This window comes from Typopeltis vanoorti, chromosome 1, assembly GCF_054136105.1.
Source record: "Typopeltis vanoorti isolate ZY-2024b chromosome 1, IOZ_Tvanoo_1.0, whole genome shotgun sequence".
Classification (NCBI taxonomy): domain Eukaryota; kingdom Metazoa; phylum Arthropoda; class Arachnida; order Uropygi; family Thelyphonidae; genus Typopeltis; species Typopeltis vanoorti.
In genome coordinates, this window is record NC_143549.1 from 44,436,084 (window position 1) to 44,461,699 (window position 25,616).

The 25,616-nt window shown below is 35.2% G+C and overlaps 1 protein-coding gene across 1 annotated transcript in view; it reads left to right on the top strand.

Moving 5' to 3' along the window:
* Positions 1-25,616, top strand: part of EDTP (Egg-derived tyrosine phosphatase) — a 451,026-nt gene that overhangs the window by 220,958 nt on the left and 204,452 nt on the right. Inside the window, exon 9 of the mRNA XM_090399919.1 lies at positions 2,901-2,974. Within this exon, the coding sequence (XP_090256045.1) occupies positions 2,901-2,974 (74 nt within the window). The remainder of the gene's footprint in view (positions 1-2,900; positions 2,975-25,616) is intronic.

Here is a 25,616-nt window from a genome sequence, read left to right on the forward strand (position 1 = left end):
TTTTTACACCCAATATTGGAATGTTACTGTGTCTTACATTTATCAGGAAGTTTTCTGTTTCAATTTTTTCTACAGTAATAATCTACATATTTGACTTTATAGTTTGCACTAAAAGATGTTCCACACTGATTTTGTTTAAAATTATTGTACATTAGTTTTTGGTGATATTTTATCCTACTCATGATTAGTCAATTTTTATTTCATATTCCCTTTCTGTTAATCCTATCCTTTGTCAGTCTGCAGCTGTTATTAATTACATTAATCCACCTTAACTTCTACTTGTCTTTTTGTCTTTCGTTTGTTTTTGTTTTTCGTTTTTGTTTCTTTCATTTAAATTCGTGAATTTCCATTTATTTTTATACTTGAGCATGGTGATAATAGTCAGACATTTACTGAAAGCATTTCTTTTTAAGTATGGGTTTCTTTTTTTCCTTCCTGCATAATTTATGCATTGAGCCATTCATTCTAATGATTGGAGAATTCTACTTCATTACTGGTGACTACTGACTACTGCCATTGAGACTACAGACACGTTATATTGTTTGGTTTTCTTTTGAAATTGTCTGCATGATTATTCAAACTTCCTTCTACTTAAACTATAACACATTTTAGGAATCAATTAATCAATTCCTTCTACTTAATTTTATTTGTTTGAAAAGGAGATTTATGTGCAACATCCAAAATTAATTTATAGAAGTAACAATGGTCAAAAAAAAAAAAATGTTGATATGGTTTCCATCCACAAAGTTGTAAACCTATAGTACATTGATACTGTGGATGAGATAAGATATTTACATATTTTTTGTTTATATTTTTTAAATTAATATTACATACCTTGATGATCAAAGCTCTCCAAATTTGCAATCCTTGAGACATCCATAACCATGGCAGGATTTGAACCTAGAGCCTTTTGGTTGGAGAGCTAACCACTAAGTATGCTAAGCATTCAGCCAACAATTTTTATTGGTACTTAGTGTCAGAATTTTGTGATTCTCACTCAAACTCATGCTAAGTTTGGGCTTCTTTTAGTTGCTTACATTCCAAATTATTCAAGTTTTAGGATAAATTTAACATCTCTCTCTCACACACAGACATACACAAAATTAATGGGAATACTAATCATTAATTTACATAGCTTTGATTTTGTTTACTTTTGTTTAAAGATTCATTACTCATTCATTACTAGGTCTGGAGTTATGTATTAGCTCATGACATGGTACAGTTCTATAAGATAAATCCTTTAGAACTGTGGAGGTATTTGATAATTTTGTGCAGGAAGGATGAATGAAAACCTTTTTTTATGATTCTCACTCACAAAAGGTTGTAAGTGGTCTAAGGAATTGCTGGCCTGGTTGGCCAAGTGGTTAGCATATCCACTCTCCAGCCAAAAGGCTACGGGTTCGAATCCTGCCGTGGGCATGGAGGATGTCTGTGAAAATACTATTGGTGATGGTCGGCAGTAGATGGTGTTAGTATAGATGACAAAGGTAGTTGCGGTTGTTGAATTGGTGGAGACAGAGTTGTAGAATAGGTGCCCTCCCTCGATGAGTTTTTGGACTCCCTGGAGGTGTTACATAATAATGATAAATTAATAGCATCTCTGAACCTATGGTTCATGTAGCTTCTTTCTGCGACTTTTAGTATAAAGTAATAAGCAAATTTTATTCTGTGAAATAGTTTTTTTTTTTTTTTTTTTTCCTGCTACAATTTTCTTTAAATTAAAATATTAAAAAACCATTAATGAAAACAATCATAAATCAGTATCATTGTCTAAATTTTCTAGCACTAAAATCTTTATGTAGTTTCTAGACCTTCATGTAATTTTAAGATTTATCAGAGTTCATGTAAAAGACAATGAAATAATAAATCAGTAATGAAAGAGCATGATGATGTTAGAGAATGATAATGAACCAATAAATAAATAGATGGTGAATGAGTACAAAAAACAGCAATAAAAACTTCTTCAATCTTCTGGTGAAAAAATATAAAACTGTGTTGGACATTAAAAGTACATTAAAACTTTTGAAGTATAAAAAAAGACAAATTTAAAAGCCATAAAAACTTAAAAAATCTAGTAAAATAGAGATGCAGTTAGAAGTGAACAAATCAATTTATGGATTGAAATAAAATCTTTTTGGAATAACTGTCTTCAGATTAGGGGAAAATTGTAGTGCACTCTGATCTGTGATATTTTGATAGACGGAAAGCCATTTGGTAGCATATTTTTTAGAGCTGCCAAACATCAGAGATAATGTAGGGGTGGTGAACATTGAGACTATAGCGATAAAAACACATTGCAACAGCCTCTGATGTAATCGCCTTTCAAAAAAGTGAATTAAAATTAAGAATTGTCACTTATTTGGGATATTTGTTAATCTCCCAAATAAGTCACAGTTCTTAATTTTTTTTTGAAGTCAGAGTAGGTAATTATTAATTTGATGGAGAGAGTGGATAAGAGTGTAGTCCTGTGAACACCTGCACTGGTGAGGATATTTGAGAGGGAACCATTTACCATGATAGGTAGTGATCGACCTAAGGGGAAGCTGATCCAGTTTTGATGGCTGAGGAAAAAAAGTCTCGTCTCATCTTAAAGTATAACATTGAAATCAAACTAAACATTCAATTGAACTGTTGGTTCTCAAGCAGCAGAAAAACTCCTGCTTAATTCTTTCTTCATTGTTCAAATGTTTTCATGTGTATTATAATTTTTTCTATTTCAGACATACCATAAAAAACACAAGTTATTGTTGCATCTTTTTAAAAATAAGATTTCAGTATTAAAACCTCAGAATATTTGAATTTTATTGAGAATCTTATCTTACTGACTTCCAATAAAATTTGAAAATATGAACTGAAACAAAGTATTGATCCATTTACTCTGTATATCTGTTTATTTTTAGTGTGACATCATCTGAAAAAGTTGATAAAGAAAATAGGTATAGTGACTTCATCATATTATCACTTCCTTATCCAGGTGAGGCAAATTCTTTTTCATTGCATCAGGTTGCTAAAAAGTATTGCTTTTATTTTTATAGATATTGAACTCACATGACCAGTTTGTTTGATAAGCCTTAATTAACTGAAGTTGTCACTCTGCACTAAACTCAAACCATCAACACAAGTCAAGGACATTTCAGACGCCTCATGGTTTACAGGATAATACTGTGATAACTTATCCTAGCATAACTTTGTTCCATTTGTTAATTTTAATATGGAGCACATATCTTTTCATATGAAAGTATTATTACACAAGAATCTTCATGGAGAAAGGCTCTGAACATTTTACCAAACGCCAACATCGTTATTTGCACAATATATGTCATACTTCACTTTGAATTCATTCATGAATATAGCATTGAACCGACTCTATCAACCTAGTTCTCATTTATTATTTTCCAAGTAGCACACACACACAAAAAAAACTACATCTCACACTCTTGCTAATAATTTTTCTTGCTCACTTTCCAGGAGGTAACTTCCACATTACTCATGTACTGACAAATTTCATCTGTATCAATTCTGTAATGCCCTTTAAGTAACCGATGTCTGCATCACATCTCCCTTTTTTTCACCATCCATCCATCCACCAATTTCTATAGCTTATTAATCCTTAATCTATCCTACCCTCATAAGGAATATTCTATAGATTTGCTATCATCTTGGTCACTTGTTTCTGGTTCTTTTCTACCCAGGCAACCAGATCTGTGCAGTGGTGTAGATGAGACTGTATCAAAAGCCTTATAAAGGAATATAACTTATCACTGCTTGTCAGTGTGTTCTTCAATAACCAGCTAACTTTATCGACTTATGCAGTATGTTCTCTGAACAAGTCCTCTAGTGCCCCCACATCTGTCCTCATAATTTTCTGCAGCTCCATCATTGTAATCTTTTTATTCCTATGCATAATCTTACACTTAAACAACCATTCTCCTTGGTGATACTGTCAATCTATTTAAATCATTCCACAAGATCTCGACATTTTTAATTATTATTGCCTATTCAGTTTTGCATCAGCAAACTAAATACTTAGATCATTTCCTGTTTCATTAATATAAATTTTATTATTAGTATAATATAGGAACTGTGTTAATATGTGAAATTAATTTCCTCTTGGATTCTGCTTCCATAAACTATTCTGATATTCCATCAGTCCCCTTCTTATCCACATTACCAGATTCATATTCAGTTATGGAATACTGCAGAATTCCCTGTAGTATTGTTGTACACCTTATGAAAAGTCCAGCAAAATATTTGTAGTTTGCTTTATGAAACTCAGCTGTCAGTTATAAAAAAAAAAAAAAAAAAGTGTTACTTTCTTTAGTTAAAAAAAAAAAAAAAGCAACTTTCTGATGTATGACCTTCACAGAACCATGCAGCCACCTTTTCCTTTGGGGAGCACAAATAAGTCTCCCATACAGCATCACATTCCTGTCTTCCCATTCTTGAATTTTGCTCTTAACCACTACTCTTCATATGCTTGTTAGTTGAATGTGTTGCTTCTATCTTCAGCCTTCTTTATGCAATGGAACTATTTTACCATTCTTCCATTCCCTTAGAAGCTAGCCACAGCCTGAGACTTAAATTAAATAATCTGGTCAAAGGCAATGTTCTTTTCTTAACATTATTCTTGTAATATGTGAGCAGATATTACCATCTGATCCCTTAGGTGATAGAGGCATAGGCTATTACAAGTACACCTCTACTTGTAATCCACACTGGTCATATGTTGTTAAATTGCTTTGGCCACAATTCCAAGCATCCTAGCCCATGTAACAGAAATCATGTTATTGTATAACTATATGACAATGGCCTACTTTCCTATTGCCGAGACACCACTGAACTCACATGACCCAGTGAGTGGTACATTGGTAAAATCACTGGAAGTGACATCACTCAGGTGACTACTACCATGTAGATGACTAGAAAGCATTATGCTGATTTTTTTATTGAAGTTGCTTTATATTTTTATGTGGTTTCTTGTAATGTTATTTTTGTTGTGGTGGTGTATTTATTTTTGTTGGATTTTTCTTTTTTTCTACAGTTCATGTGTCTTATAATATGATGGTAAAATACAGCAATAAACATAACACACCAATGTAACAGATGTATGACAACTAAAAGCCACATAACAAAGTTTTACAAAGCAATTTCCATCGTAACATTATGTATATCTTGTATAATGCCATCAAAAACATATATCAGGCAGTCCAGTAAAATATGGTCAATAGTTTGAGAGTGATAACTGCAATCACAAGGAGAGTCAGTCCATTTCCATTTATGTGAATGGTGTTTACATCTTCCATGGCAAGTTCTAATGTGGTTTAAGGTTGTCCAAAGATGGCTTGGTAGTCCAAATCCAGGTAGTTTAGATGTAGGGTCTGATATAGCTAATCTTGGATTGTTAGTGTTGGAACCATTCATCTTTCCATCTATCAGTCAAGTTGAAAGGTTCACCTATTAATTTTATTAATTAATAAAAGCAAGAGCTGCTTTTCTGTGTAAGTTAGGAAGTGCAATGTTACTGATGACAGGGAGCCAATAATGTTGGTGTTTTTTGAGGTGGGGTATGTGCATATTTGGAGATGGGAAAAGATGTTCTTTGGGAGGAATTCATCTGCTTGTTGTGGGGAGGGGAGGGTAAAGAAGCTATGTATGGTGGCAGAGCTTCCAGATTAGCTCCTAAGGGCTGCAAGCCAAAGTTGTTTGGTTCTCTGTGGCCACATTTTTTTTTTTTTTTTTTTTCCCATGTTTTTAGCCATTTTTTTGTTTGTGTTGGGATGGTGATTTGTCTGTTTCGCTGACTTTATATGATTGGGTTAGCTCTGAGATCCACAGGCCTTCAAAATTAAGTGTTTTGTGCTGCCTGCTGTGTAATGTTCTGTTTTATTGTTGTGGTTTTACAACCAGTCAGTATTTTCTTCATGGACATTTCTGTTAGCAGAAATGTTTGTACTGAGTTTCCCTCCCAATATGTTACATTATTTCTCTATTGAATTTATTTCTTACCAAATAACAGGCTAATTTTTCCACATCAATGGAAATGCCATGTTGCACATATGACTGAAACTGGATGTCTAATTCCATTATTAGAAGTGAAGAAATACTACTGGTGAGATCTTCATTGATTGTATTCAAGTTGACAAAATCATTGTTACAGAATGGAATATAACTTATTGGTTTTTACTGTACATTGGCAAGTTTAAGTTTTCAACTTTATTTTCACATTTTTATTAATCAGAATTTGCATCATTTAAACAGTGTAAAGCATAGTTCAAAATGAACTTAGGGAACTTTCTATTTCTTTGCAAGGAAAAATAGATAAATATTATGTAGGCATCAAAAAAAGTGAATTGCCACATTCCTGGTATGTATTTTCTTTTATGGTGTTTTTCTTCTAGGTAAGATTTATGCAAGAATATCACTCAGTAGAGAAATTCCCATATAATTCTCACATTTATTTTATTTATCTTTTTTATAGATGGTTACTGTGAGGGTTTTGCACCTGTCATCTTTAATATCAACTTTCTGATCAGGCTAAATTTTGCAGACCCTATACAACTGATATACCTCCATAGCTGCCATTCTGGTCAAATGTCAGTTAACATTTGACAACAATGGCAGCTAGGAGGTAATTTCTAGTTATTTTCAAATTTCAGGTTTTTGACTTTTCTGCCTTGGTTATATATCTTCCTTATTGTATTTCTCCTGAATACCCTTTTTGCCACTGTTCTGTCACTGCTTGATATATTTTAACATTCTTCAAAATATTTATAAATAATTATATTACTCATGTAGAAAAAATATAGAATTTTTTTCAGAAACCAATGTTTCAACCAGACTATATTGCAATTTTGAAATCAAGATAGTCTTGCTTTGCTTCTCAGGCTATTGACACAGAATTCTCTGGAACCAGATAGATTCTTCATTCAAACATATTCAAATTTGCTTTTTTCCCTTGAAACATGTGAAATGCTATGAAATCATCAAGACCTTAACTGTTTTGACAATATACCAATTTAGTTTTGGTAAGTGATTACTATTAACTTTTTTTTTAGATTATTTAATTTGCAGAAACATGTACAGCTCCTTTCAACTATAATAGTGCAATCTTGACAGCTCAGCTACAGCTGAGACACGAGCCAGTAAGCACATGCATGAATCATTCTTATGATTCATGTTTTGAATGTAGGTGCCAGTCTTTCTTCCTGATGTGTATAGTCATCATCATCAAATTCCTGCCATGTACCCTCAAGGGGTGTACAGGATATGATAGTACTACATGAAAAAATTACATCATTACTAACTTCCTATCTACAATTTTCCTCCAAATCAGTCTGTTACTTGTCAAGACTCCAACATTATCAGATCTTATATTTCTATCATCTAAGGCACTTTGTACCGTATCAATCCACCTATATCTTGGTCTTCCTCTGGGTCGTTTTCCTGCCAACCTGGCAGAGAACACTTGTTTTGCTAATCTTTCCTCTCCCATTCTATTTAAGTGACCATACCACCTGAGATTAGCTCTGCTAATGCATTCCTGGATGCTGACAATGTCAAGTTCTTTCCTAATATCCTCATTTTTAATATGATATTGCCATTGATGCCATCTGTTCACGCCTCTAATCTTTCTCAGGACTCTCATATCTGCGGTCTCTAATCTTTGGTCAAGTGTTTTACTTCTGACCCAGCTCTCAGAGCCATAAGTTAAAACTGGTTTGAACACTGTCTTGTATACAGCTAATTTAGTGTTCCAACTAATTTCTCTCTTATTCCATATGAATTTATTCAATTGACTTCCCACCATACCAGCTTTGCTGATTCTGTTGTCTATTTCTATATTTAATTTACCATCTTCAGTAAAAATTGTCATAAGTAGCTGAAATTTTTTACTTGTTCCACAGGTTCTTCATTCACAACACAGATGACATTTTCAATGATTCTGCCTATTTTCATTGTCTTTGTCTTTTTATTGCTGACCTTCATACCATATTACAACAGCTATTCAATTTAGTCAGAGAATCTTGCAGACTTGTAGCGGATTTATTTAGAAGTATAACATCATCCGCAAAGAGCTGACATTAACATCTCCAATTTTGATATCAGGTTTAATACCACTTTCCTTCATAATGTGATCCATATAGATAATGAATAACAGAGGGGATAATGTACATCCTTGTCTCACACCAGATTTAACATTAAACCATTTTCCTGTACTTCCTTCAATTCTAACTGCTGACTTCAACTCAAATAAAGACTAAGTATTGCTTGATATAATGCCCCATTGACACCATATAACCACAGCGTATTGAATAGCTTCTCTCTTGGCACCTTGTCATATGCCTTTTCCAAATCGACAAAACTTAAATACAGATCTTTGTTATATTCCCATGCTTTCTCGACTATTTGTCGTAAAGTGAAGATCTGATTCTGACAGCCTCTATTTGGCCTGAATCCAGCTTGTTCTTCACCAAGCTTTTCTTCCACAATTCTTCTCAACTGTTTCTCAAGTATACTTGCATAGATCTGCCAGGAACACTCAGTAGGGAAATAGCTCTGCAATTCTCACATTCAGTTTTATTTCCCTTTTTATATATGGGTACTATGAGAGCTCTACTCCAATCATCGGGAATTCGTCCCTCTGTCCAGGCTTTCTGAACTATGCAGTGCAGCCACTGTAAGACTTTTATGCCACCATACTTCAGCATTTCTGGTCGAATATCATCTACTCCTGCTGCCTTTCCACATTTCAAGCCTTTGATGGCTTTTTCTACTTCAAGTATGGATATGTATTCCTGACTGCATGCCTGGTCAGTGTTTTTTATCACTGTGCTGTCATCACTGCTTGTTTCATTTAGCAGTTTTTCAAAGTAATTACTCCATACTACAAGGATATCTTTTTCTCCCGTTTTCATGTCACCTTTATCACCTCTAACTCCTTTTACAGCACTCTTTCCTCCATTCCTAAGCTTCTTCAACAACCTCCAGAATATTTTGCCACCTTCTTGATATTTATTTTCTATATTCTTGCCAAAGTCCTCCTATGAATTTTGTTTAGCTAGTTTTACACACTGTGTAGCTTTCTTACATTTGTGTCTGTATTCTGTAAGACTAAAAGCTGACTTATTTGCCAGGAACTTTTGATATGCTTTCTTCTTTTCCTTCACTGCCTCTTTAACTTCCTGTGTCCACCAGGGAGTTCTGATTTTTTTTATCCTTGCAGACAACCTCACCACATGCCTCTCTGGCAGAATCAATCAATGTTTTCTTCAGAGTTTGCCACTGAATCTCCAAGGTTTGATACCTGTTCTCAAACTCTTTCATTTTCTTTTCAATAATCATTCTGTATTTTAGTCTACAGTTAAAATCTGAGAGCTGCTCAACTTTTATTCGCTTTAAAACTTTCTTACATGTTATTCTTTTCGATATGAAATTCAGTTTTATCCTGCTCAAGACTAAATAGTGATCACTTCCAATTTCAAATCCTCTGTACACTCTGGTGTCCTGCACCAGGGAGAAAACATCACTATCAACAATAACATAGTCAATGAGACTTTTCTTATTCCTAGCCTCTTCTCTCCATGTGAATTTGTGCACATTTTTATGTTGGAACATAGTGTTAGTAATAACCAGCCCATGTCCTGAGCAGAAATCCAACAGATATTTGCCATTATTATTAGCTTTGCTCTTTTCTTCAAATTTTCCCAAAATATTTTTGTATGTCTCACAATCATTTCCTACTCTGCTATTTAGATCCCCAACAAGGACCAACTTTTCCTTTTTCATTGTGTCAGTTGCTTTTTCTAGAGCGTCAAAAAATTCCTGCACTTCTACCTTAGTAGAACCTTCTGTGGGACCATAGGCACAAATAAGTCTCATTGTCCAGTTCCCCATTCTCATATTTGCCCACATTACTCTACTTGAGACTGACTGCCATTCAAGAAGATTAGCTTCGTATTTTGTGTTGAATACTATGGCTACTCCTTCTTTTCCTTGATTGTCATTGCCTGAATATAACATTTTGTATTTATTGCTCAGAAAGATCTCACCAGTTTTGGTCTTTTTTGTTTCAGTCACCCCTATTATGTCGATCTGGTACTTATCTAATTCCTCAGCTAGCTCCATTTCTTTGCCATTCAGGCTTCTTACGTTGATAGTACCGATCTCTAACTCTGGTGATGTTGAGTTGGGGTTTGTTTTCAGATTTGTTCCAGTAGCTGACTTTTCGCTGTTCACCCTGGTTCCCTGGCGAAAACAACGGGGGCCTTGTTTAACCGGGCGACGCCCCAGCCGGCATGAAATTTTGTCATGTTGTACCATCATTTTTTATTTTGGTTTAACCAATAAGAATACAATTTGGTCGGCTAAATCCCAAATTGCCAGCTCATCCTCGTTCGTTCAGTATCCAAGTAGATACCCAACAGGGTGCACCACGAGAAGGTGAGGATTGGACATTAGGTCAGAAGCCCTGGTCGGTTCTCCGCATTCCTTTAAAGGCTATGTGGAGATTTCCTCTCAGTTATACAGCTTTGACCCTTAAACACCCCTGTGTATGGTCTATTGGATGAAATATATTGAAGTTTTTGAATAACTATTTTTTTCTGCATGTATAAGCTGTATAAATATGTCTAATGCACATGTTCCCTTAAAATGTTTGATCTTTCAAAATAATTACTCCACACATCTTGAATTTCTTTATCTTCAGCTTTTATGTCACCTTTATCATGTATCATTTCTTTCGCAGTTTTTCTAAGCTTTTCTATAGCCTCCAGAATCTTTTCCTATCTTTCTGATATTTATCGTCAGTCTTCTTACATGGCCATGATCTTACCTGGACGTTTGTGTAGTTTCTTGTACATATTGCTCTACTTTCTTATATTTCTCTCTGTATTCTCTGAGCACATTTTCTGTATTCTCTTTCTAGTACCTCCCAACTTCATGATCCACCATGAAGTTTGAATTTTTCTGTCCTTGCAGTCATCTTCACCATATGGTTCTCTGGTTTAATCACTTGTTTTCTTGAAAGTTTGGTTCTTGTTTTCATACCCTTTCTTTTTTATTTTCTCAATAATATTTGTATATATTAGTGTATACAGTTCACCTATTGAATGCCTTGATTTTGATTATTTTTAAAACTCTTCATTTTCTTTTGCATGTTAAGCTCATTGACCTGTCACAACTAAGTAACATGGCTTCTTTTAAAATGAATCAGTTGTATGATATAGAAGAATTCTTTCTGTCTTTATGCAGACAGCAAGATTATGGCTGTGAATTGTTTAGGCTAGTTTGTCTGTTTTGTGCGAATGAAAAACCAATGTTTCTAGGAAGAAAAATCTTGCCATCTGTGTATGAGGTGGCTAAACAAATCTTAACTTGCAAAACCACAAATATTCTTTGCATCTTATATGGAGCTCAGGTCAATACAAAATTCATTTTTATCCTGCTCAAAATCCAAATGATCATTTCCAGTTTCAAATCCCATCTACTATATATTCTTATGTCCTGAATCACCATGAAAGTAACATAACTTGTCAACAATAACATTAGTAGATGATGCTTTTCTCTCTAATTTGCATATTGGAAGAATATATTGTTAGTAATGACTAGCCTATGTTCTGAACAGAAAATCCAACAGATGCTTATGATTTAATAATGGTAAGCATCTGCTTGACAGGCAAACCAGTCAGAAGAACATGTAATTCACATCTACGATACTCTACAGATAGAATTAACTGTCCTATGAATGCATTAATTAAGTTTATTAGTTTTTGGTCTTTTCTACAAATTTTCTGTGTCTAGTATTCATTTCATGCTCTGCTGTTTAAATCTCCAAGAAGAATCAACTCATCCCCTTTTCTTCATGTCAGCTACCTTCTCTAAAATGTTCTTCCACTGCGCAACCACATGCACAAATAAGTTGCATTGAACTTGTCTGCTATTCAAGATTATATTTGTTTGATATTGAATGCTACTCCTTTTCCTTGGTCATTATTGCCTGAATATAACATCTAGCATCCTATTGTTATTTAAAAGAATCATCTTTTGTCTTTGTGTTGGCAACACCAATTATATCCGCTTGGTCCTCTCTAATTCTTCTGCAATTTCTTTTCTATCAATATTTCTTATGCCAGTTTTGTGTATCTTCAGTTCTGCAAGTGTTAAGTTGGAGTTTATCTCAGTAAGCTTGACATTCCACCATTTGCCTTGGTTTCCTTAAGAAAAGGTCTTGCTTATCTGAGTAATCCCTGGCATATTTTTCATTTTGTATATTTCATTCTTCATAGATGTAATAACTTGATGTATAAGGCAAACTGCATTCCAAAATCATGCAGTCGGAGGGGAGGGGACTTGGTCACCTAGCTGATGGTCTCTCAGTTTTCTGGTAGAGTAAGGCATACAAATTTTTTAAATCTCAGATATAGCAAGGAGTTCCATAGTCAAATGATTTATAACCTCAGTTGGGTGTAGTGTACATGTAAGAAATATTTTCTAAATTCTTCTATTTGAATATTTGCCTGTTCTTCTAGTTTGGCAAAATATTTTGTAGGTGCAGGCATATTAACCACTATCCCTTCTTATGCAATTCCCAATAGCTCTGATTATGAACAAATGATGTCTGTGTTGCTTAGACCACTGTACTTATTGCTATTAATTAACAGTCCTATTCATAGTAACATTATCTAGTAATTTTTGATAATGTTTTATATCTTTGTCATCGATAATTATTCAAGAACTTAAACTGCATAATCTTATGGTCCTCCAGCTTTATGGATTGCAAAAGATACATAAACCAAAACACCTTTTGAGACCCATTGTCAAGATTATTGGTTCCCATACATATAAACTGGTCCAATACCATTTTGGTATTGGATTTTTTCCTCTCTCATTACTCCTCCCCAACTTCCTTCCATATTAAAAACTGTGGTTCACATCTTGAATTGACATGATTTTCTGATATACAGAAGTGGTCATTTCAATATAGCTTCACTTTTCACTGATGTTCTCTAAAAGAAACTGCAGAACGTTTATCAGGGAGAAAGCATTAGGATATCTACCTGGGAAAAACCTGCAGATTGAAGTACAGCAATGCCTCCAGCACCAATCTCATGTAACAGTTTAAAAAAAAATTACCAGACTTCTGCTTTACCTAAACCTATACTAGTGATCATGGTCCTGTGACTTTGGATATCTTAGTGTTTAGCACAACTTTATAGCCAGTACTCTAAGATCCATTTTACATAAATCTTTTACTTGGGTTGTCAGTTACAGAAAAGGTTACTTATCCATGCTTGTAGGTATGTTTATCACTCCCTTACAACAGTATGATGTTATTGCAACTTTAGAAAATAATGCTAGAACCATCATCCCTTACATTATGGGATGCATGAGGGTGGAGAATTCCTTGTGTTCTTAATATGTTCAAACTTCTTTCAAGCCTTACAATTAGCTATATTTGTCTATTCACTAAAAGATTTTCTCCATCACTTACATTGCACCTCAGGCTCATATCTTGAATATCTTTATCTTCTGTTTTCATGTCTCCTTTATTCTCTGATTCCTTTTACAGTACAGGTATCCCTTTATTAACGCAATTAATTAATCCCTTGATGTTACCACATATATCAAAATCATGTTAATCAAATATAATAATCAATGGTAACAATTGCAATTTGTCCCTAATCGATTACTGTATGGTACTCTTTTAGGAAAGATAAAAAGATGAATGCAAAGTAAATGTTTAATAAATGCTTGTACCTACATTAGTTACTGCACTTTTTTATCAAAAAAGTTATCAAGAGTCATTTTAATTTTTTTCTTATAAGCATATATTCTACGATAAGCAAAATGACTCTCTAGACCTCGGCAAACAAGCATTCTTAGATTAACATCTGGATCCACATCCATTACTTGCTGCTTAAGCAATTCTAAACTGCGAAATATTCCATCCAGTTCTTTGATTGTTATATCCTTTAGAACCTCATCTTCACATTCCATTTGTTTGGTGTCTTCATATGCGTTGTTGTTGTTGTTCAATTTCAAGAAGATCGTTGTCACTGAAATCTTTTGAATTTGAATCCAATAATTCTTTAACATTTTAAAAGGTTTTTCCACTTGGTTAGACTATAATAAATTTAGTTTAATCATTTATCCAAGTGTAAGCAAACAAAGTTTGCATCTGAAGTATCTTCTGGACTGAGGCAACTCATGGTAAAGGTGGACCAAGCTCTCATCACTCCTTGTCTTAGTATCTCCCATTATGCAAAACACATCTCCTTGCAGACATGTGTAATGCTATGCATTAATGGAAGGGCCACTACCCAGACAGAGTTTCGACCTTTATTGAGGTCTTGTCAGTAGGAGCCAGACCCAGAGGTGGTGATACTAAGGTGGAAGCAATGGAGAAGTCATATTTACCTATAAGAGTTCCCAAAAGGTGTCTCACCTTATTATTAAATTACTCTGGATTTAGAGAAAGATGTTGAAAGTTTTTTATATTATATTATACTAAGACAAGGAGTGATGAGAACTTGGTCCACCTTTACCACGAGTTGCCTCAGTCCTGAAGATACTTCAGGCACAAACTTTGTTTGCTTACACTTGGATAAAGGATTAAACTAAATTTATTATAGTCTAACCAAATAGAAAAAACCTTTCAACATCTTTCTCTAAATTCAGAGTAATTTAATAATAAGGTGAGACACCTTTTGGCAACTCATATAGGTAAATATGACTTCTCCATTGCTTCTATCTTAGTATCACCACCTCTGGGTCTGGCTCCTACTGACAAGACCTCAATAAAGGTCGAAACCCGGTCTGAGTAGTGGCCCTTCCATTAATGCATAGCATTATACATGTCTGCAAGGAGATGTGCCTTGTATTATGGGAGATACTAAGACAAGAAGTGATGAGAGCTTGGTCCTCCTTTACCATGAGTTGCCTCAGTCCTGAAGATACTTCAGGTGCAAACTTTATTTGCTTACAGTTGGATAAAGGCTTAAACTAAATTTATAATTCTTTAACATCTTCTGCATCCAACACCATCAAAACCAAGGTCTTCACCACACTTGCTCCCACTAATCATGAATGTTTTCAGTAGTGTGTTTAATGTTAAAATTTTTCCAAAATTTTTGGAGCTTAATTGCATTTTCTCCCATTGTTGTTTCTACTGCCTTTGAGAATGTCTTTTTAAGAAAATAGGCTTTGAAAGTTGCAGTGACCCCCATGTCCATGGTTTGTAGCAGTGATGTCGTATTTGGTATGAATTTTGGTAAATTTAAAGTCGTGTTAATTAAAACTCTTGCTGCATATATGAAGAGATTGTCGCAATTAATTTCGTTGCGTTAATCAAATCCCGTGAAGCAAAACCGTGTTAAGGAAGGGATACCTGTACTTTTTCTTCTTCCTGAGCTTTTTCAATAGCCTCCAGAATATTTTATCACTTTTCTGATATTTATTTTCTATATTCTTACCAAAGTCTTCCTTTTAATTTTGTTTAGCTAATTTTACATGATTCTTTGCTTTCTTACATTTTCTTTTAAGAGCACAAGTTGACTTACTTGCCAGGAACTTTGTGATATGTTTTCATCTTTTTCTGGACTGTCTAACATCCTGAGTCCACCATGGAGTTCTGATTTTTCTATACTTGCATATTACCTCACCACCCTCTTCGGTTGAATCAGTTTTCTTTAGGGTTTTCCATTGCCATTGTATCTCCAAGGTTTAGTTCTTTTTTTCAAACTGTTTTTCTTGAATAATTTTGTGTATTTGAGCCTACAGTTCACATCTGATAGCTGTTCAACTTTGATTCCTTTCAAAACTTTCTTATACACCTTTCTTTTCAATATGAAGTTTAATTTTATCCTGTTCAACTCTAAATAATTTCCTGTTTCAAATCATCTGTATACTCTTGTCATGAACCAGTGGGGAAAACATCACTATCAACAATAACAGTCATTAACCACACAACCGGCCAAATGGATAAAATACACACTCCTCATACACTTTGTATCCATCATATATTTCAACGTAATATAGATGGTGTTACAATTTTAATATGCACTTCACATCCATGTTAAGTTGATGTCTATAGACATCTTGGCTAGTTAGGTGATTAAGACTTTTCTTATTCCTTGTATGTTTCTCCATGTGAATAAGTGCATGTTTTTATGTTGAACCATACAAGGGTCTGCTGAAAAGATGTGATAATCACCATGAAAGAAATTGGTAGAAACATGTAGCTTACACATTATTCTACATATTTCCCACAAAGTGTTATTGCACTTGTTGCGATGCTACTGCATCAATTTTCGAAATTATGGATTTTACATCCATGTTATAACTAACTCTTTTTATTATCCCGACGTTTCAATCTTCATATCCAGATCGTCATCATCATCATCATCAAATTCCTGCCATGTACCCTCAAGGGGTGTACAGGATATGATAGTACTACATGAAAAAAATTACATCATTATTAATTTCCTATCTACAATTTTCCTCCAAATCAGTCTGTTACTTGTCAAGACTCCAACATTATCAGATCTTATATTTCTATCGTCTAAAGCACTTTGTATCGTATCAATCCACCTATATCTTGGCCTTCCTCTGGGTCGTTTTGCTGCCACCCTGGCAGAGAACACTTGTTTTGCTAATCTTTCCTCGCCCATTCTATTTAAGTGACCATACCACCTGAGATTAGCTCTGCTAACGCATTCCTGGATGCTGACAATGTCAAGTTCTTTCCTAATATCCTCGTTTTTAATATGATATTGCCATTGTTGCCATCTGTTCACGCCTATAATCTTTCTCAGGACTCTCATATCTGTGGTCTCTAGTCTTGGGTCAAGTGTTTTACTTCTGACCCAGCTCTCAGATCCATAAGTTAAAACTGGTTTGAACACTGTCTTGTATACAGCTAATTTAGTGTTCCGACTAATTTCTCTCTTATTCCATATGAATTTATTCAATTGACTTCCCACCATACCAGCTTTGCTGATTCTGTTGTCTATTTCTTTATTTAATTTACCATCTTCAGTAAAAATCGTGCCTAAGTAGCTGAAATGTTTTACTTGTTCCACAGGTTCTCCATTCACAACACAGTTGACATTTTCAATGATTCTGCCTATTTTCATTGTCTTTGTCTTTTTATTGCTGACCTTCATACCATATCTATTACAACAGCTATTCGATTTAGTCAGAGAATCTTGCAGACTTGTAGCAGATTTATTTAGAAGTATAACATCATCTGCATAAAGCAAAGAGCTGACATTAACATCTCCAATTTTGATATCATGTTTAATACCACTTTCCTTCATAATGTGATCCATATAGATAATGAATAACAGAGGGGATAATGTACATCCTTGTCTCACACCAGATTTAACATTAAACCATCTTCTTGTACTTCCATCAATTCTGACTGCTGACTTACAACTCAAATAAAGACTAAGTATTGCTTGGTATAATGCCCCATTCACACCATATAACTGCAGCATATTGAATAGCTTCTCTCTTGGCACCTTGTCATATGCCTTTTCCAGATCGACAAAACTTAAATACAGATCTTTGTTATATTCCCATGCTTTCTCGACTATTTGTCGTAAAGTGAAGATCTGATCCTGACAGTCTCTATTTGGCCTGAATCCAGCTTGTTCTTCACCAAGCTTTTCTTCCACAATTCTTCTCAACCGTTTCTCAAGTATACTTGCATAGATCTTGCCAGGAACACTCAGTAGAGAAATACCTCTGTAATTCTCACATTCAGTTTTATTTCCCTTTTTATATATGGGTACTATGAGAGCTCTACTCCAATCATCGGGAATTCGTCCCTCTGTCCAGGCTTTCTGAACTATGCAGTGCAGCCACTGTAATACTCTTATACCACCATACTTCAGCATTTCAGGTCGAATATCATCTACTCCTGCTGCCTTTCCACATTTCAAGCCTTTGATGGCTTTTTCTACTTCAAGTATGGATATGTATTCCTGACTGCATGCCTGGTCAGTGTTTTTTACCACTGTGCTGTCATCACTGCTTGTTTCATTTAGCAGTTTTTCAAAGTAATTACTCCATACTTCAAGGATATCTTTTTCTCCCGTTTTCATGTCACCTTTATCATCTCTAATTCCTTTTACAGCACTCTTTCCTCCATTCTTAAGTTTCTTCAACAACCTCCAGAATATTTTGCCACCTTCTTGATATTTATTTTCTATATTCTTGCCAAAGTCCTCCCATGACTTTTGTTTAGCTAGTTTTACACAGTGTTTAGCATTCTTGCATTTGTCTCTATATTCTCTAAGAGCAAAAGCTGACTTATTTGCCAGGAACTTTTGGTATGCTTTCTTCTTTTCCTTCACTGCCTCTTTAACTTCCTGTGTCCACCAGGGAGTTCTGATTTTTTTAACCTTTAAAACAACCTCACCACATGCCTCTCTGGCAGAATCAATCAATGTTTTCTTCAGAGTTTGCCACTGGATCTCCAAGGTTTGGTTCCTGTTCTCAAACTGTTTCATTTTTTCTTCAATAATCTTTGTGTATTTTAGTCTACAGTTCACATCTGAGAGCTGCTCAACTTTTATTCGCTTTAAAACTTTCTTACATGTTATTCTTTTCAATATGAAATTCAATTTTATCCTGCTCAAGACTAAATAGTGATCACTTCCAATTTGAAATCCTCTGTACACTCTGGTGTCCTGCACCAGGAAGAAAACATCACTATCAACAATAACATAGTCAATGAGACTTTTCTTATTCCTAGCCTCTTCTCTCCATGTGAATTTGTGCACATTTTTATGTTGGAACATGGTGTTAGTAATGACCAGTCCATGTCCTGAGCAGAAATCCAACAGATATTTGCCATTATTATTAGCTTTGCTCTTTTCTCCAAATTTTCCCAAAATATTTTTGTATGTCTGACAATCATTTCCTACTCTGCTATTCAGATCCCCAACAAGGACCAACTTTTCATTTTTCATTGTGTCAGTTGCTTTTTCTAAAGCCTCAAAAAATTCCTCCACTTCTACCTTAGTAGAACCTTCTGTGGGACCATAGGCACAAATAAGTCTCATTGTCCAGTTCCCCATTCTCATATTTGCCCACATTACTCTACTTGAGACTGCCTGCCATTCAAGAAGATTAGCCTCGTATTTTGTGTTGAATACTATGGCTACTCCTTCTTTTCCTTGATTGTCATTGCCTGAATATAACATTTTGTATTTATTGCTCAGAAAGAGCTCACCAGTTTTGGTCTTTTTTGTTTCAGTCACCCCTATTATGTCGATCTGGTACTTATCTAATTCCTCAGCTAGCTCCATTTCTTTGCCATTCAGGCTTCTTACGTTGATAGTACCGATCTTTAACTCTGGTGATGTTGAGTTGGGGTTTATTTTCAGATTTGATCCAGATCGTCATCTGGAGCATACACAAATATACAAGAGACACTGAGTTACATTACAAACCATAAGCTAGTGTTAAATTCTGAATGAGAATAATTTATGGAATAAATAAAATCTCATTCAGAGTTTAACAAGTCAACCATTCCCTAAAGCCAGTTTGGTTAATTTGAAATTGTACTGGATGTCCTTTACTGTTTTGTATAAATTAGATATAAAATTTTGTATGATATAAACTTGAAATTGTAGTATTTTTCCTTGTGAGCTAAATATATGCCATGTGTACTAAATACTTAGTACTTAATCCCTTGATGAGTAATACTACATGTGCACTATAAAAATTGCAAGTCATGCTCCTAGTAAATGAGAGTCCCACCAGATGAACTTGTGGTGCTGATTACCGCGCGTTATTCATAGTCCTGCTATCGTACAAGCTGGCGCTTAATGTCAAGATGTCAAACACTGATTGAAGGAAAATAAGGCCCAATAGAAGAGAGTAGTATAATAAATTTAGTTTAATCCTTTATCCAAGTGTGAGCAAACAAAGTTTGAGCCTGAAAGTATCTTCAGGACTGGGGTAAGGTGGTACAACTCCGGGCAACTCGTTGCAAAGGTGGAGGAAGCTAGAGAGTAGTGAGAAATATAAAAATTTTGTGAAGGCCTAAAAAGCTCTCTTTTCTTTGCTTCTCGTGTGGTAAGTTTTCGCTCTTGGAGATGACACTCGGATGTCGTGAAGATCCTGTGTCGTCGTAGTCTCTCGCTCAAAGCTCAGAGAAGTCTTATTCCGTATCCTCTGATGGGACGTATGTCTCTGCAGTTAGAGTCCAGAGTTGATGATGTTCGTATTATGCCGAATAAGCGTCGGAAGCAGAAAGGAGAGTGCTCAGCAAGTTTTCAGTGAAGTCTGTTCCTGAAGTAGCTAATGCAGATCTGAACCTCCTGTAGAATGCTTGTGGAAAGTGCTGTAATCCAGTAAAGCGAGGTAGTAGATTGACTGATCTGGTAAGAGCATGCAATTCTCTGTACTATTAGTAAAATTGAGGAATGTGTCTGGTTTTGTTGTGTGACCTTATTAGAATGATTGTAAGTTATATTAGTGTTCCAAGAGAACGTGTATAGTGCTAGTAGAGGTTCCTTATGAACGTGTTAATTCCCCTTAGAATGTTTGTTCCGAAGGAAGAACGTGTTTAGTAATTGAAATATTGTAAGTTCTTAGAGAACGTGGAATAAGATGTAATTACTGTCCTAATAATTAATGTAGTCTATATTCAGTGAGAAAATTGTTCTAAGAGAAAGAGTGTTACATCTCGAATTAATATTACGAGATTGATAAGTTTGATTATTGTTCCCTGTACTATTGTTGTACTGTATGGTTCTTGTGGAACGTATTACTGAGTTTAGGAACATCATTTGAAGTTCTGAATTAGAGTGGACTCTTATTATATAGTTAGCACAGTGATAAATTCAAAAGGAATTAGCCTCTTAAGCAGCTATTTGGAATATTATGTTGAACCGCTGAATTGTATGAGAAGTTACCTATGTGGAGTAATGTTAAATGTCTAGAAGTATCAGATATTAATTGATGTGCATGTGAATTTTAATAGTATCTTTTAAGTTGTCATGTTCTTCATATTAAGTTGATTAATTATTTCCTTATGAAGATTTCTATGAATTGTATCTTTAGTCCAGTAATAAATGTATTTTGTTTTAATAATTGAAGTGCTTGCCTGATTAGTCTCCATTGCACCACTCATAAAAATTTCGAATCATGGCGGGAAACCCATTGTGTAAATAAGTAAATTAGTTTGACTACCACGACTGTAGAATTTATAAGTTGAATCTTGATCAATTATTTAAGAGAATTAAGTGAACCATTAGTTATTGATAGTCAATACCTTGATGTTATGCTCTCAAACATCTAGATTCAGAGTGGCGCAGGACACAAATTTCTCTGAGTCGATGAGGGTAATTGTTAATCAGTGGGATTTAGGAGATATTGGTAATATAATTCTAAGTTCTTCTAAATTTCTTCATGGGAATCGAAGCAAGACAATCAAGATTTTTTGTAGTTTGGAACTTACGCACAAGATAGGATAAAAAGGTTAAAGTGTAGAGGAGCAAAATAACAGTTCCTGTAATTAAGATAAAGTAAAACCATTAAAATATATCGCAAACGACGACATAACACTAGAGAAACAATGATTTGATCACATGTTATTCTACTGGCATGACCTCTAGTGGAAAAAAAAAATTATAAATTACATCAAGCTAGATTTAATTTAAACATGAATAAACATTTTTTCTTTTAGATAGTTTTCTTTCAGTAATAGTGATATCCTATTTTTAGTATTACAATTGTTATTTTTGATTTAGGATCCTGGATTTCCTACAGTCCTGTTTATAGTTGTTCTTAGAGAGGAGGGTTCTGTGGGTCGAATATATGCCTTCCATACGTATGGGATTTTTAGACCTTCATTATTGTGTAAATAAGTTCAGATGGAGATGGTTGATAATGATCTTCCAGGCTTCTTTAAATTAGTGTTCATACCATGTTTTGGTGTGGGACTGTAGGAAATCCAGGATCCTAAATCAAAAATAAATTGTAATACTAAAAATAGGATATCACTATTACTGAAAAAAACTATCTAAAAGAAAAAAATGTTTATTCGTGTTATCTTAAATTAAATCTAGCTTGATGTAATTTATAATTTTTTTTTTTTTCACTAGAGGTCATGGCAGTAGAATAACGTGATCAAATAATTGTTTCTCTAGCTTACGGTTTGTAATGTAACTCAGCTTGTCTTGTATATTTGTGTATGCTCCAGATGATGATGATCTTAATATAAGATCGAAATGCCGGGATAATAAAGAGTTAGTTATAACATGGCTGTAAAATCCATAATTTCGAAAATGAATGCTGATCACTGTGTAACACTAAAAGAAAGGATGCTACTGCATCATGTGCAGTCCCCTGAGTGAAAAAAAAGTCTTTCCCTTGTTGCAGAAACAAGTCCTCAGCTGCAGATATGATATCATCTGTGGTAAAATTTGCTCCTTTCAAGTGTTTCTTTAAATTTATTATTATTGTTATTATTACGGGCAACTCCAAGGAGTCCTTAGGCTCATTGAGGGAGGCTCTAACATCATGTCAAGAACAACTATTCAACATTCACACAGTATCTATCATACTTAGCCTTGAACTCATCACAGTCATGGCACCCACAGCAGACTCTGGCAGGTTATTCCACTCATTCACCACTCTCCAAGTAAAAAACCTAGCCCTGACACCTTTACTAACCACACTCTTGCCCAGTTTCCATGGATGGCCCCTAGTTCTCCCACCACCAGTGCTGTTTCAAAAATATCTTCTGAATTAATCTTATAGAAACCCTTAAGTAATTTGAATATCTTAATCATATCCCCCTCTTCTGCCTATCAACCAATTTCTGCAACCCACAAATCTTCAACCTGTTATAAGGTTCATTCTATAGACCTGCTATCATCTTGGTCACTCGTCTCTGGATCCTCTCCATCAAGAAGAAATCCTGGCATCCAAATCTGGGCACATTAGTTCTAGATGGGGGTCTTATCAAGGCTTGATACAGAGGAACAATAACTTGCTTGTCTCTGCTCTTCAAAGTATTCTTCAGTAACCAAGTGATTTGATGCGCTGATTTAGCCACATTTTGCAATGTTCCTCCTAAACTTCAACTCCCTATCCACCAACACTCCCAAATCCCTGGCATCGTTGGTCTCCTGGAGTACAGTTCCACCAATGTGGTATACTGCTGTTAATCTTTTCATCCCAAAATGCACAACCTTACATTTTGCCACATTAAATTGACATCCATTCTCCTTAGCCCAGTCCTCCAAACTATCCAAATCATCCTGCAAAATTTTGACATCCTGTGCATTCGCTATTGCTCTACCTTGCTCTTCCAAACTTTGCATCATCAGCAAACAAATGAACAGTTCCTCTCAGATCCTTTCCTATATCGTTAATGAACAAATTAAACAGTAGTGGTCCAAGAACAGAACCCTGCGGCACACCACTAGTCACAGGCTGTCTTTTGGACTCTACTCCTGAATAAACTACTCTCTGATATCTCTCCATCAACCACCCTCCTATCCATCCCCATATGCTGCAGTTTACTGATTAGAATTCCGTGTGGTATCCTGTCAAAGGCCTTAGCAAGGTCTAGCAGAATCACTGTAAACCCATTACCCTTATCCAGTTCAGCCGTCACTGTGTTATAAAATGTGAGCAAATTACTGAGGCATGATCTACCTTTCACAAAACCATGCTGTTCCCCCCTATAGTATTCCATTTTCATCTATCCAATTCTGTATTTTCCTCTTGACTACTTTCTCCAAGACCTTGACAATGACTCCTGATATGCTGATCGGTCAGTAAATGTCAACAGCACTCTTGGAACCTCCTTTATGCAGTGGAACTATTTTCCCCTTCTTTCCACCTCCTCGGGATTAACCCAGACTTGAGACTCAAATTAAACAAAATAGTCAAGGGCACTGACAATTCTTTAGCCGCTTCACATACGACACGAGCTGGTATACCATTCAATCCCACAGATGTATTCACATTGAGGTTTTGTAATAGACTATTCGCCTCCACTTCATTCACCACAATTCTCGTATAAGCTGTTGGTTCCTTCATTCTTGCAATATCACCACCTGGATGATATATTCTTGCAAAGTGCTCACTCAGTAATTCCACTGTCGACTGATTTGGTTACCTCCCTACCATCGGCATTCTTTAAAATCATTCTGCCTTATACACTTTTTCGTTTAATTGCAACATATCGAAAAAACTGTTTGGGATTCTCTTTAGCCTGCATGGCTAATTTTCTTTCATAATCCGCTTTTGCTTTTCTTACTACACTCGTTACCCTTCTAGCCTGCACTTTATACAGTTCATGGATATAATTTGGATACAGGAAATAGTCAGATAGTGCCAGGTCTGGTGAATAGAGTGGGTGAGGCAGACATCGAAAGCCCAAGTTGTGTATTGTTTGAGTTTCATGAGCAGTGTGAGCAAGTACGGTGTCCTGTAAAAGCAGGACACCCTTTCATTTCCTTTAGAGCTATTGAATAAACTGCTGTTGTAACAGTTTCACCTTTTTTTAGATACTTGGTAAGGATTACACCATCCATATCTCAAAAGACATTGCCAAGATCCTTCCCTGCTGACTTTTGTGTTTGGAACTTCTTTGGCTGTAGGGAATCTTTGTCTTCACTCCATTTACTGTTGTTTAGTCTCTGGGTTATTGTGATGAAGTCATGTTTCATCATCATTCACAATACGAGCCAAAAAATTTGCACCTGATTTCTCAGAATGATCCAAAATCTTTTCAGATAACAGCACACTTTCTCTCTTTTGGTTAGCATTTGAAAAAATTGGAAAATCACTTCTCTGAGAGCTTCTGCATGTCCAGATGTTGGTGGATAATAACATCAAGTCATTCCCTGGATATCTCAGTCTTTGCAATGTTTTTGGCTGGTATTCATCTGTTTATCATGGTATGCACTGTATAGATGTTTTCAGATGTGATTGCTGTGGAAGGTCTTCCTGACCTTGGGGCATCTGCTGTCTCAGGATGTGCAGTTTTAAATTTGACCACCCATCTGGCAGCTGTTAGATATATACTAAGGTCTCACACAAAGTTTGAACTGGGTTGCAGGCTTTTCTTGCCTCGAAAAACTTGATGACAGCCACAACTCTGTCGAATTTCTTCAAATTTTCTGACACATCTTATATATCTTAAAAGAAAAATTTCATATTACAATTTGATGAAACATGGGTGTTAAAGGGTTTTAAGATATGTTCTTTCTTGTGGTTATGTCAGTTGCTTTAATATCATTTTTGTTCTAGGTGTTTATCAGAACTTTTCAGCCCCCCCCCCCCCACAGTGTTATTAATAACTAATCCATTTCCTGAGCAGAAATCTAGCAGGTACTTACCATTATTATTATTAGCTCTGCAGTTTTCTCTAAATTTTCTTATGTCTAGCAATCATTTCGTACTCTGCTGTTTAGATCTCCAACAAGAACCAACTTTACTTTTTCACTGTGTCAGCTACCCTCTCTCTGATGCTTCGATAAATTCTTTCACTTCTCTCCTTATTAGAACCTTCTGTGGGACCATAAGCACAGATAAGGCTCATTGTCCAGTTCCCCAATTCTGATAATTAGTCCAGTTATTGCCTG